The sequence below is a fragment of the Ostrea edulis genome, chromosome 9, assembly GCF_947568905.1.
Source record: "Ostrea edulis chromosome 9, xbOstEdul1.1, whole genome shotgun sequence".
NCBI lineage: Eukaryota > Metazoa > Mollusca > Bivalvia > Ostreida > Ostreidae > Ostrea > Ostrea edulis.
This window is the reverse complement of record NC_079172.1, coordinates 32,696,048-32,710,884: the sequence shown is the minus strand read 5'-3', so window position 1 is coordinate 32,710,884 and position 14,837 is coordinate 32,696,048. Positions and strand designations below refer to the sequence as shown.

The 14,837-nt window shown below is 35.0% G+C and overlaps 3 protein-coding genes across 4 annotated transcripts in view; all 3 read right to left on the bottom strand.

Annotated features, from left to right (window-relative positions):
* LOC125658064 (mitotic checkpoint serine/threonine-protein kinase BUB1-like) overlaps positions 1 to 11,958 on the bottom strand; it is an 83,444-nt gene extending 71,486 nt beyond the window's left edge. The window contains exons 1-4 of one of the 2 annotated variants that reach the window (XM_056150252.1): positions 11,711 to 11,958; positions 4,961 to 5,020; positions 2,654 to 2,798; positions 58 to 254 (exon numbers count right to left, since the gene is read on the bottom strand). In XM_056150252.1, the coding sequence (XP_056006227.1) occupies positions 58 to 254; positions 2,654 to 2,798; positions 4,961 to 5,020; positions 11,711 to 11,844 (536 nt within the window). In that variant the 5' untranslated portion in view covers positions 11,845 to 11,958. The remainder of the gene's footprint in view (positions 1 to 57; positions 255 to 2,653; positions 2,799 to 4,960; positions 5,021 to 11,710) is intronic. The other variant, XM_056150253.1, reaches the window with a different exon arrangement.
* LOC125662359 (uncharacterized) lies at positions 6,956 to 9,024 on the bottom strand. The gene is made up of 5 exons (XM_048894552.2): positions 8,069 to 9,024; positions 7,699 to 7,960; positions 7,399 to 7,507; positions 7,239 to 7,322; positions 6,956 to 7,134 (listed from the first exon to the last, which is right to left on the bottom strand). The coding sequence occupies exons 1-5, from the start codon at positions 8,176 to 8,178 to the stop codon at positions 6,980 to 6,982; spliced, it is 720 nt and encodes a 239-aa protein (XP_048750509.1). The 5' UTR covers positions 8,179 to 9,024; the 3' UTR covers positions 6,956 to 6,979.
* Positions 8,069 to 11,368, bottom strand: LOC125649726 (zinc finger protein 862-like). Its single transcript, XM_056150254.1, has 5 exons — positions 10,521 to 11,368; positions 10,099 to 10,398; positions 9,360 to 9,823; positions 9,031 to 9,149; positions 8,069 to 8,198 (listed from the first exon to the last, which is right to left on the bottom strand). The coding sequence occupies exons 1-5, from the start codon at positions 11,059 to 11,061 to the stop codon at positions 8,189 to 8,191; spliced, it is 1,434 nt and encodes a 477-aa protein (XP_056006229.1). The 5' UTR covers positions 11,062 to 11,368; the 3' UTR covers positions 8,069 to 8,188.
* Positions 11,959 to 14,837: the final 2,879 nt, after the last annotated feature.

Genomic DNA, 14,837 nt, shown 5'->3' with positions numbered 1-14,837 from the left:
CTGGTCCTACTGGCCTGCAAGTTTCAAATGTTTTCGTGCTGCTGTGTAGATACATACTCGTGCTTCCTCTGTAAGTGACTGATGGGTTGTGCTCCTCGACTGATCCCTAGCTGGTAGATACTGTCTGCTTTTTTGGTATATCCTCCCAATTCTGTCACATTGGCCCAACTCTCATAGAAACAGCTTAGCTCAATTCCGATGCCCTGGTCATGCATAAACTTAAAGATTTCCTCAGACTCTGTAGACAGGTTGGCCTGAAAAATTAACAAGGCTGTATTTGTTTTGTCGGGTGGAAAGCTACAACATTGATCATAATTTGCTCGTTTGCAGTTCGGAGATCTCCCATACATCTCTTCTTTGCCCCCTGCTGCAAATTCCCCCACTTAAACTTGACCTGCTCTACTGGTACAGTACCAGCAACGTTATTCTTGACATTCCTATCGTGAGTGTATCCTATCGTATCGTGTATCAGGTTTTCTGTTTTCTATCGTGTTTTGCGTTTATCAGGTCTATCGTGTATCAGGTTTTCCGTTTAAATCGTTTATCGTGTAGCTTCGGAAACTATCGGGATCGTATATAAAATCTAATGAAAAAGTACGATACTTTCCGAAACCTTTATTCGTTTTGTTAAAGAAGCTATTTTTAGGAATCGAGGAAAGACGGTATATTTGAAGGAGAACATAAAGTTGTCGATTTTAAGGCAGAAGAAGGGCTATTTGTCTGTCCAGAGAGAGTGAAAATTTATCACAATTTAATTTTAAGTAGTCTGGAAAGTAGGCAGTGGTCTGTCGAGCGAACCGAGGACAGTAAATCTGAAAGCTCCTTCATCTGAAGTTCATAAACATTTGTTTGTCTAGAAACAATTATTTGTAATTAACACTAACAGAAACATAGGGAGTTCCGATTTGAAAGGGAAAATCAGTAAATTACATTGTTTATCACATACATGTATATTTTAATAATGGTTCTTTTTCTTCCGATTTTTTTCACTTGTATGCTACTTATATAGCAACTGCTGAACTTGTGCGCATCCTTATATCTGATTTTGTGTATCAGCCGTGTTTTGACAGCTAGCATTCTCAGGGACATTGTATTTCACATATTTAGAGGATTAAGTTTTAAAAGGGTGCAAGGGTGTTGCATCCCCCGAAATTCTGCTCAACTGGGCACGATTCCACTGTCATAGTTGTTTGGTTTTTTTTTACTTGTACATGAACACATGTACCAATAGTCGTACGTGTAGATACTGGAAATTCATGTTGGTTTTGATGATTATTTGAATTTTTTACACACTAAGCGTTTCAAAATTGCGAATTTAAAACAAGCTGGGTTTTGTTTGTTTTTTTAAACAGTTTATTTATGTTTTGTTAACAAAATATCAATTCAAATAAATATGTTCCAATTACTTATGACTATCAATTATCATTCATAGTGTTATAATATCTAACAGGTGTAGTGCGGTTGATTTTTTTTTAAGCGGTCGTTATGAAAATAACTTGAGATGTTGATTGAGCCGTGAACTTGGAGCTTGATGCAAAATAACTCCCTCCTCGTTACACACACAATATTGCTTGGTTTTATTTCATATTCAAGGTAATATACATTAGCATAAGAGAGCTACTGAAGCATGATATCACTACATTATATTACATTTAGTTAATTCCCTGTATAATTTATATATTAAACATTAGGTGACAATATAAATTTTAGAATCATTGGCTGAGAAAATTCATATAGATATCAAATAATGAATTCAATGCTGTATATATTTTAGTTTTTTTTTATTTTAGCTGTGATGGCATAAAAAAACATAAATAAAATAAAATGGACGTACGACCGTGGATTAAAGAAATTATATGGTACAAAACCGATCAATGTTTTAAACAAATGTTACCGCGACGGGGACAGGTAACTGATAGTCATCCCACGATGAGAACGCAGTTTTCCTGAGTTACCTATAGATTTTTCCAATCGCGAGAACGCAGAAAACAAGAAATCCGCGTTGTCCATAATGTAGGTATATACTGAGCATTGAAATCCTTCAATATTATTATCAACATAATGTAATTATGTTGTAGGTATCAAAATTTCGTTCTGTCTAAATCGTTTCTAAATTTACAACATTTCTATCAGGTTTTCCGTTTATCGTGAAGATCGTTTATCGTGTTTTGTGTTTATCAGGTCTATCGTGAAGATCGTTTATCAGGTTTTGCGTTTATCAGGTTTATCGTGTATCCTATCCTATCGTTTATCATGTCAAGAATAACGTTGCGGGTACTGTACCAAATGAAAGTTCTGGTCATGACGTATGTCAAATACCAAAGCTCTATCCAAAAGATATAGCTTTGTTTTCCCCTAAAAGTGTGATGCCACCACCGACACTACTAGTCTCATGACAACAGTTCTCTGGACATTCGTCCTGGTGAGCTAAACATTAGAAACTGTACTCCATGCCATTTTGTTGAAAGCGGAAAACAAATTCCGCCCCAAGATTTTAGACTTTCATGGACTGTCATGCTCAGTTGACCTGATTTGTGGTCATGGCAGTGCAAAAGATCAATAGCATACAATTTTCAAGGCATGTTCACATTACAAGAAACAATCATAAAACACTTCCTCATATACATACTCTAAATTGAGATTAATGACTTACGTATCGGATCCAGATGTCTACATATCTGCGGTCATTCTTGTACATGTTTGTCTCATTAAATTCCCTAATACATCGCTCAAGTAGCTGCCATAGAGGGCTTTCATTACCTCCCTTTGGAAATGCTTGCTCTGTCCACAGAACATAGCTGAAACATTAGATTATACTACATTTAGAGAATATCATGGAATAATGGTGTGGTACTCGATGACATTTGATACACAACAGCATACATTTCTGCACCAACACCGCTCGGACTTTGTGTCTCCATCTACAACATAACATTGATATAATATGCAAAATTCGATCACACTAAATGCAGGAATTTATCTTCACTTCAAAAAGGGTGTGGCACTAAATCTGAACCAATTTGAATCCTCTTTATTCAAGCATGCTTTGTAGCAAGTTTGTCTGAAATTAACCCTGTGGTTCTGGAGATAAAGTAAAAACTTAAAAAGTTTACAGATTGACGTTGAACAAAAAGTGTTATCAGAATGGCCAGTGTGCGAAATTAACCATGGACCGATAGACAATGTCTATAGAAAATCGAGTTGGTCTATAACAATCGCAATAGCTATAGACCGACTTGTCTATAGGAATTCTGAGTAAAAAAACTGGTTCTCCGCTGCTTATTTAACATATTTGAGAAGCGAGACCAGTTTATATGTAGTACGCTGATGTTTCTGTTCACCCCTTAGCTGTAATAAATGTTCCACAATGTACAATATACAAATCATTCGAATCAGATTATTCCATTTTCAACAGGGGGGATGTCAGTTTGATATTTACTTCAATGTATGCCATTTTCATGCAAATTCCGAATATCCTTTTTGAATGGTTTTAAAAATATGTGGAAAGTGCACGCACTTGAATCAAACGGAAAGCGGTCAGTACAAAGAGTTCCAGCATGGCTAAAGTTGCAGAAAATCAAGAGAAAACGAAATGTAGAATGACTTAGATGAAGAATCAGACAGTGAAACTGAGCTGGAACAAAATGAAAAAGTATACGAAATTATAATTGAAAAGCTTGACGTGCATGAAATTGAAAAAGAATATAATTAAACTATGAACAAATTGCCAAACCGAATTTGTGTCTATTATTTATTTTTTAATAACAATGAATATGTCTTATTATTTATTTTTTAATAACAATGAATATTGCATGTTAAATTTCGGTCTATAGGAATTTGTTGTGGTCTATAGGAAATAAAATGACTATGGACCGAAAGTCTATAGGACTTTAAAGTTAGTTTCGCACACTGATAGCTCAATAGAGCTTTCAGCTCATGTGAGCTAAAGAGGAGAATTCCAAACACCACAAACATTATCATCATTATACTTACACGAGTCAAAGGTGCAAGCAAAGTTAAAAGTTTTAATAAAGTGCACCGCCACGATACATGATACGCCCGTCACATATTGTTAACAGTATAGATTGTACCCATTAAAACATTTTTTTTATATCACCTTAATTAAATGTCACAGTGACCTTAAAGTAGGATGCGACACACCTTCTACCTAAGATGCATTAGTTGACCAATTTTGGTGATTCTAGGTCTAATAGTGTTCAAGTTATGAGCCGGACAAGTTTTTGCCATATATGGCCATATCTTCTTAATGAAAAGTCACAGTGACCTGGTTTTAATGTGCGACACACCTTCTACCCAAGATGTATCTACAGACAAAGTTTGATGATTCTAGGCCTTGTAGTATTTAAGTTACGGGTCGGACACGAAAAAGCTAACGGACAGACGGATATCTTCTTAATGAAAAGTCACAGTGACCTGGTTTTAATGTGCGACACACCTTCTACCCAAGATGTATCTACAGACAAAGTTTGATGATTCTAGGCCTTGTAGTATTTAAGTTACGGGTCGGACACGAAAAAGCTAACGGACAGACGGATATCTTCTTAATGAAAAGTCACAGTGATCTGGTTTTAATGTGCGACACACCTTCTACCCAAGATGTATCTACAGACAAAGTTTGATGATTCTAGGCCTTGTAGTATTTAAGTTACGGGTCGGACACGAAAAAGCTAACAGACGGACGGACAGACGGATATCTTCTTAATGAAAAGTCACAGTGACCTGGTTTTAACGTGCGACACACCTTCTACCCAAGATGTATCTACAGACAAAGTTTGATGATTCTAGGCCTTGTAGTATTTAAGTTACGGGTCGGACACGAAAAAGCTAACAGACGGACGGACATGAACGCTATACCATAATATGTCCCGTCTTAAGACGGGCGTATAAAAACCTCTTACCTTTTGAAGTTAATAGTACTGTGATTGATTAAAATTCTTACCTAAACCAGACCTCAAGGGGGTCTTCTCCACTGTAACTTCTTAATTCTTCTTCAAAATTCCTATAAATAGCATCACAATACCATACATGTCAACAAGTAATTACTTTCGCTTCACAACACATGTATATCAAATTGAATGGATGCCAAACCAAGGATTGCATCCGGTTAGTGTGGTACGCATTTTCTTTTATATACTGTAAATTTGTAATTTTACACGAGGAATTTATTATCACGTAAAACATCACTCACAAAATAAAATTACTCGCTTTTAATTTCATATTGCCAAATCATATGCAAACTCTTGATCTACAGAGCACTCACAAATCTATGTTCTTGCGATTTGACATCCATGAGTCATTTCGTGATAATAAGTACTCGCGTAAAATAAGGAATCTACAGTATATAATCCAAGTGACAGTAACTGAATTTTATACTAACAGATCTACAAAACTAGTGTCAGTAGCTGAATTTTATACTAACATCTACAAAACTAGTGTCAGTAGCTGAATTTTATACGAACAGATCTACAAAACTAGTGTCAGTAGCTGAATTTTATACGAACAGATCTACAAAACTAGTGACAGTAGCTGAATTTTATACTAACAGATCTACAAAACTAGTGACAGTAGCTGAATTTTATACCAACAGATCTACAAAACTAGTGACAGTAACAGATCTACAAAACTAGTGACAGTAGCTGAATTTTATACTAACAGATCTACAAAACTAGTGACAGTAACTGAATTTTATACTAACAGATCTACAAAACTAGTGACAGTAACTGAATCTTATACTAACAGATCTACAAAACTAGTGACAGTAACTGAATTTTATACAAACAGATCTACAAAACCAGGGCTTTCAAAAGTAGCCGGTAGCCGGCGGATTTCCGCCTATAGTAACATTAGGTGCCGGCTACTTTAGTGACAAAAATGTATGTCCAATGAACAAAACTTTTATAAAACTTTAAACATCTTCCAAACTTTAGTAGACTCAGAAATCGCGGCCGTATCAACCTGGATGTAAAAACGTGTTTACTTGCGCTAAATTTAGTTCAGGTAAATACCGGCACCTGATTGGTCGTCTGTTGGTGTAGAAAATAATACGTCAATTGCAATAGTCGGAAAGCCTCGGATTTACAATTCGTGACAACACAGACGAGAAGTTCCGAAAGATAACAACAAGTCCTGAACGTAAAAATCAATGATGTTGATGGAATGAAGAGAACAAATACCCTGTTCAGTTTCGGCTTCAAAAAGGCCAGAAGTGAAAGTGACACAAGTATAATATCAATCAACAATTTTAAAGCGAAAACAGAATTTAATCAGGAAAGATTTCAGACTTGCTATTCTTTTTAATTTGCAAATGCCCACGTGGTATTAAATAAAAACGAAAGTAGAATTTTTCAGCACAAATTCGCTATGTTACCAACAAATCTGTAGCTGTTAACTTGAATTTGTGGAAAAATAAAATTATAGGTCATTTAAATGTTACTTATTAATTTGTAATAAAGATTGTTTGGGTTTTATTTAAAAAAATATTGGGTTGAGCAAAACATGCAGTTTAGTTCATTTCAACAATACTTTCTGCATGTAGAAACTTTCTTACAAAACAATTCAGTCTTATAAACTTTCAGTACAAATGTAGAAATAAAAGTGAAAGTTTCTGTTCAAGCAAAGACACTTAAAAATTAATTGATACAGCATTGCAAAAAATGTAGTTATCTTGATGCACTTTATTTTTCATTTTGCATCAAAATTAGTACTTTGCAATGTTGAATTTTTTAAGTCTTTGCATGAACAGAAAATTTCACATATGAAACAATAAATTCATGGCAAAAGTAAAAATTTCAGGCAAAAAAATTACCGAGAATTCAGTGTTCGCGAAGGTCTAAATTATATTACCAGTCATTCGGTCTGGTAAAATTTCTGTTTTTACCAGACCGAATGATGATTTACCAGACCGAACGAAAGTCATATACAAATAAACAAAAACTGACAGTGCACCAATATTTATTATTTAATCTCTAACTAGCTCAAACATCAATGCCCAATTATCATGTTCATCTCGAAATTCATCACAATAATGATCGTTTTCGTCATCATCCTTGGACTCATAAATTTCTTCTAGAGCAAACATGTCGTCGTTGTCCATAACTGCGTTTTCTGCTGAGCCTGGAAATTAATAAATTGTAGTGTAGTTGTTATTAAATTTGACTTGTGATACTTATGAATATTGTCAAAAATCATAAAATTATATGCGAAATTACTATACATACCTTGAAATTCATCAGCTTCAGAATCAGTTGTGTCTTTGTCCATGCTCTCAGGAATGTTATTTATGTCTGTGTTTTCTGACAAATCTAGGGGAAAAAATAAGCTTTTCAATATTGAGAGATTAGAAAGAAATTGGGGGGAGGGGGATTTAAGTTTACCAACCTTGAAGTTCAGTGATGTCAATGGAGGATCCCACATCAATCACATTGGTGGACTGACCAGCTTTCTTTGCCCTCTGGTAGTTTGGCAGACGTGGCTTCAGAGCTAAGGACTGTGGTAGAAAATGTGAAGCAACTGATAACAAATAGAGAATAATGCATTTGTATCAGCTAGTATGAAATTCCATCACTTGACAAAGTTGTTTTGAGAGAAAAAAAAAATCAATTAATTCATGTATATTCAAATATTGTTTCTTTAATTTGATAATGCAAATTATGTCATTCAATACTAAATTTGAATTACCAGCCATTTGTCAATAGATGACGTAGGGTCAAATTCTGTAACTCGTGGACTTTGAAGTTTGACCATGAGAATATCGTTGAGGGTAGAGGTTTGAAGGCGTGTTCGTCTACTTGTCTTAACAAGTTTCATGTGAGAAAAAGTAGTCTCACAGCTGACGCTTGTAGGGGGAATGCATCCTAGAAGCTCAATCACGGCCATCAGCATTGGAAACTCAGGATCATGAGCATCACACCATTTCAATTCCTGAACTTTACTTCCATGTCTGTAATTATATTGATTAATTTATGATGATACTGAAATTTTATTTTGGCATACCAGTCATAACATTATGATATTTAGTTTTAATATCACCACTGGGATAGGAACCTACTTTCTGTAGAGAATTTTCTTGAAAAGCCTGAGCTCATTCATGGTCTCCTGAACAGAAAAATCTGGTATGGCTCTTAGAAGAGTTTTGCTGTAATGGTTGGCAATGGTCATTATTTCTGTTTCAGCAAAGACTGAAATGAAATAAACAATAATAAATCAGAGGTCTTTTATTTGTACATGGTGATGCCAAATGGTTAAGTCAATAAGTGAATATTAAAATTACAGAGTCACACAATACTATTACAGCATATATTGTGTCATTGTTATTGTAAATAATGTACATAATTATAAAGTATATGATCATCATAATGCGAATCGCACTTTATCAGAACAACCATATCTTACCAGTTTACTTAATAACTTGATTTCATATCAATTGAATGCGTATGTTGAAGAATATAAAGTCTTTTACACTACAGTCTACATTAATTTGTAAACAGACAAACACATTCATATGAATAACACAGAAGCAGTAACATTTATGATTAATTGAATAAAACCAAAACGTGTCAACTAAAACAAAACATCAACAAAGAACTTTAACAAAGTTTGTTGATATAACCTCCTAAATCTGGACTTTCAACTGTTGGCCAATTCTTAAAGTGCAGAATTCTTGTTGAGTTCATAACATTCGTTTCAGAAACGCCCAACTCAAATCTCTCTTTCAGTGCATCTATGAGCCCACTAAGAATTTCATTCTTGTATGACAACGAAGGTGTATTACCCCGCAGAGTAATGCCCTCATATGTGCCTGCTTCCATAATTTCGGAAACACTTTTAAGGTCCCTAAATGACAAAGTAATTTTTGATCTACTTATGTTATTGCTTTTTGATTAAGAAGCAAAGCAAAACATTTTTCACATGCATCTCAGTATTATTTAAAGAGACAAATGAGATTGATTTTATTTTATACATAAAATTTACATGAATGATTCAGAGTGTTAACACTTCAGTGAGTCTTACCTGGTCTTGAACTCTTCCAACAACTCTATGGTGGATTCTGCCCAAATAACACTATCAGCCACAGTGGATTCTGTTTTTTGCAGTTTAAGCGACAGTCTCATGAGAGGTTCTAAAGCTTCCTGTTAATAAAATTTGATGACAACACACATGAAGATGATGGAATGTGGAGATTTGCTTTATGCATGTATGATGATGTTTGATACAGTTTAATTTAAAGAATTTATCAGCTCTCAGTTATTGTCGTAATTATGAGACATTTGATTTCTTGAATAGTTACCATATCTACCAATTGTCGGACTAATGTTTGATTTATTCTATAAAGTACAAACCTGGAGAAAAAGAACAAAGCACACAAGGTCTTTCCTCAACAAGATCTTTGCCAGGCCCTCTGCTTTAGGATTCTTGTGGCTCAGGCTACAGAGATGTGCCTCATATGCTTGGAAAGTACGCATCATGTTGTTCATCCCACGGAACAAATGGGCTAGCCAACGTGTTCCGGTCACCTTTGTAGGCACCACACCCTTCACATTTAAAGCTCTGATAGCATCAAGTAGCCCCCGCTTGTTTTTGTACTGTTTTGTGTAAAAATAGTACAGACCTATCAGTAACGTCATAAGTCTATCGTACAGTTTGCTTTTTTTGAGTACATCCCTGAACGCCAGTTCAAGTCTATGCGCAAAGCAATGGACATTAACAAGTTCATCGTTAATGTTGTTTTTCAACAGAGCAGAGAGTCCTCCTTTTTTCCCCACCATGTTTGAGGCCCCATCACTCCCCATTCCAACCAGTTTTGCTGTAAATAGTAATTGCAACCAAATGTTATCATGTTTCTAATTCTATACATTGTTTTTTGATAAAATTTAATTATTAACTTTCGTTTCGTCATGTCTCTGCTGAAATAGTGGCAGGACTGACTGAATGAACTAAATTCCTTTTCTTTTAGATATTTGAATGTTATGCATAATTTACGTAGTGATTTCAGATTAGTCACTGCATATTGTGACAGAGCATATATATGTAATTTCAACAATAACATAGACATGTACCACTACCTTCAAAAAGATGTACCTTTATCAATCCTGCAATCAGTAAACACCTTCATCAAAAAGGATTCCAAGTCAACTGCACAGGTGCTATTTGGTGTTCCAATTGCTAGGAATCTCTCTGTGACTTTTCCATGCAAGGAGAACCGCAAATAAAGTGCCTCCTGTTCATCACCACTGATGTCAGTTGATCCGTCCATCATGATAGAGAAAAAGTTGACTTTGCTAAAAAAATCTACAGTGTTGTCTCTCTCGGTAGCAGCTATTGACTTCACAAATTCAATGGCAGCTTTGTTGTTGATATATGTGCCGCCTAGATCAATACCTTAAAGATATAATATTACATAAGCTATTTTAGGTTGATATTTCATAACAAGAAAACACAAGTTCTAGAGATTTTTTAGACGTAAGACCAGCATATAATATAAAAATTTACATGTACTTTACCTTTAACTTGATCCAATGAACACAACCATGTGTAGTCACGCATTGGCCGATTGTGCTTCATAACAGCATGAGCATTTCGAAATAAAAAAACAAGTCTGTCTTTTTCAGCTTTTCTTAACGACTGTAAAGCTTTGCCGGCAGAAGTGTTGGTCAAAATATCCGACCCTGTCTTAGCAGACGCATTTTGAAATTCTATGGCCTTTTTATGAGCAACGCTGGACTCGTGGTCGACCACAGCAGTCACTCTGAAATTTGTGCATCCGTCTAAAAAGGTGTTCTGACCTTTTAAGTTTGAGCTTATTCCAGTTGGGGTACGATTGGAACCTGACTTTGAAGCATAACGCTCGACACACACTGAACAAGTCATTGCACTTTTCTCGTCGTTGTAAGTCAGCCATGATCGCCCCTCCTTCCATTTTGGGTTAAATTTTCGTGGAGGTCTTTTCGCCTCGTAATTCTTGTTGTTTTTCGTTGAATCGGGATTGCTAAGCTTTAGTTTTTTTCCTGGTATAGCACCCTCAACAAATTTCAGTCCCAACATTTCACGGTTTATACCGGAACTAAAATACTGTATGTAAATGTCGAACCCGATATATTTAGAAGCGACGATCCCGTGTTGGAGTACGATAACAACGACACTTTTTGAAAACCATTTTAGGAATCCATGGAAAAGATGAACATGTTTTGAATTTCAATTTTATTTTATTCATTTATCATTATTCTCCCAGTTTTCATTGCCTCTACATTACCGGACATTTGGTCCGTCACGATTCTAACTTTTACCGGACCGAGTCTATTTTTACCGGACTTGTCCGACGGTCCGACGAACCTTCGGAAACACTGAGAATTGGATCGCCTTCTACTTTTTCATTTCAGCCGCCTACTTTTAAATTTGTTGAAAGCCCTGATACGTCATAGCACAAAAGGTCACAGAACTCATCAAAACGGACAGGTTCCAACAAAAGCAAGAATTGAAGAAAGAGTGTGACAGGGTTAATGAAAGCAGAAACGACAGAAGTTTATGAGGGTAAATGGTCGGAAAATCCTTGTGGTACGACCAGGAGAAACAGTTGATGTTTTGTTTCTTATGTGAACATTTTGCCAATTTGAACAGCAATAAAACTTAGTGCATCCCAAGACACAGATAGATTATTCTAACTAGGTTGAACACAAATGTGTTATAGACTCACTGTTTCTTGCGCTTTAGCAATGAGTGATCCACATTAGACTGTAACGCTGCATTTAGGTCATCAAAATGGCGTCCTTGTCTAATTGGTTGAACATTTTCTTTGCTTAATTCCCATTCAATAGTTCTTTGGTCCATTCTAACAGGACCTAGGCCTATTTAACAATTTGTTATTGTATCCTTTACCGCCGTGTCTTCTCTTACCGTTCAAATTTGCCGCATGCACATGCGCACTCTTTACAAATAAAATCTGAACGTCGATCCCGGTGTTAATTAACTAAAGCACAAAGACCTGTTACGCATGCACAGTACCATTTGTAAGCTATCAATAAATAAAGCAAAATACACATATCAAAATTCGTCATATTCTTGCAACAAAATCAATAAATGCATTTAAAATTTATCTTTAAATACTTTAAGGTGGAGGGATGTCGTGGTAATTCTATATATCATAAATATCTCAAATACCAACGAAAATTTCGAATGATGTTTTAGCAGTTAATATTCATAGATCATGCATAAAATGTTCCCTTTTAAAAGTTTTCCTGGATTTGAGATTTGAATGTTGAGAAATTGCTATGCAAAATGTCTAATGAATTCAAGTCTAGTTTTTTGTTGATACATGCAAGAGAATTTTAATTTAGCGATTGTGTGTTCGTTCGCCCTACAACACGATCTCTTTGACGCAATGATGAATCTGATCAAAATCAGATCCTATGATCTGCTCACGTAGATCGTCATACTAGGTCTGAGTTCAGTCTTGGCGCTCGATTAGAACATACTTTTTCTATTACTACATATTACCCTTGAATAAACCAGAGGTGGGACCAGGGGCCTGATCTTGCGACATCTCCATGCAAATACATTTGATTAACTATTCGTTTTAACAAATTGAAATTAATTTGTTTTAATGAATTGAAAAATTTATAATTCCAAATTATTTAATCTATTCTTACTAATTCTGCAATTCGTTATCACGAATTATTTACTAATTTTATATCAACGATTTTATAAATTGTTACATCGAATTGGACAATTTGATATTAACATTTCTAAAATTCGTATTTTCAAATTTAATTCGTTAATATAAATTTTGAAATTTGTTATAACAAAAGTTTGAAATAACAAAGTAAATCTGTTATAACGAATTCTGGAACCTTTTATTTCAAAAATAATTTTGTTAGGTCCTAAATGGGCTTCCGTAGTCGTTCACTTCTGCTTCATATTTAGATATTCTATTGAAAAATGAATATTGACGGCAAACTAACAACTCAATGTTATGATAAACGGAACTGATTCGATACGTAAGAGCTTGTTCTGCATATGATCAGTTTTTAAATCGAGACAGGCTACTGACAAAAACGCTGATGGTGCAGGGGTTTCAACAGTCTTGTTTAAGTCAGCATTTCGCAAATTCTATGGTCGTTATAACAATATAGTTTGCAATACAACATATCATTGGATCAAATGCTGTCTGACTTGTATCATACCGTATGTTAGGCCGTTCTTGGCACACTAATTTCGAATACGGATAACTCCGTTTACCTGATCAAGATATAGGGCTCACGGCGAGTGTGACCGGTCGAAAGGGGATGCTTACTCCTCCTACTACCTAGGCACCTGATCCTACCTCTGGTATACCCATGGGTCCGTGTTTTCCCAACTCTCTGTTTTGTATTACTTATGGGAGTTATGAGATTGATCACTGTTCGTTATATTCATGCACCTTTCAGTAATACTAATCGCAAATATTCCCAAAATTGCATTAAAACATTTTCGTTCAAATCTCTCAAGATTTTGCCACCTTCCATTTTCAACAGCCAGACCGTTATTAGTTGTACGGAGTCTTTATAGTATTATGAAATTTTTATCATTTAATACACCGTAGAATTATATCATATTGTGCTTCAATTCAAAATTGAGAGCACTGTAGTTCAAATGAAGACAAAATCAATTCAAATACCAAATTTACACGCAGTTATCTAATTCTAGTTCTCTCTGATTATTCGAGGATACTTTAAATAATCAGATAAATATTCACCTGAATTACATATACTGGTCATTTAGAGAGCACATCAATTCGGCCTATGAATCAAATATATCCCTATAAAAATGAATCGAGAGTTCTCTATTCAGAACTGAACACATCTTTAATGCAAATCAAAATATCTCTAATTATTTGAAGATATCTCTAAATATTTGGGAATATGTCAATTTGACGTTCCATAACTTCTGTCCATTTGAGTGAGTGTTGATTGAAAACTAATTTTACGCATATGTATTTCGGATTTCACTCAATCCATCAGGCAAACATTCACCCGTTGCGTAATTTATACACCGCCGTGATTCCCAATCGTTTTTTAACCATTTTTATCAGGTATGTTATGAAACATAAAATGAAACGCGAAACAGTCATCGATAAGGCAAACAAATTTAACCTTTTATCAAAGAGGAGATGCTTTATATTGGTTGTGAATAAAGATACGTCTAATTAAACAAACAGAAATACATAAACAGATAAGACGGAAATCGAAACATAAACGAAGCTGTGGTTTGTTTAGATATCTTATAAAACAAATATTATACAGGCAAAAACGCCTTCGACGTAAAAAATAAATGACATCATGATGGCATTTTAATTGTTCAAAGCGTAAAACTGTTTTAAATGTATGAACGCCCAAATGTGCCCCGCGAAATAACCATTAAAGTTTTGAAGAAAAAAATTTAACATTCCTTTACAATCTTATAGCTGTTTTCTCCTCGTTATAAATCACATAGATATCGATTCTTTCCGATATTTTTCTACGACACATTCTTTTAAAGAAAAAGCAGAAACGCGTCTAAACCATCATGTATACGCGATCCCAGAATTCTATCAAGAAAACGACTTACTTCAAATGTTCGGTTATCGTTGATCTGGCACAATTTATCCTCGATTAGACACAGTGCTCAGTGTAATGATGGCAAGACAATCTTATCCAAATCCTGAACCATTAAAAAGTTGCGGAAACTTCTATCACTGGTATGGAATAAATTGATGAGAAATGGAGTTATATTAGTATCGTACTTATACTTTACACTTTACCAATGAGTCATTATCAATGTTCTCTCTCTCTCTCTCTCTCTCTCTC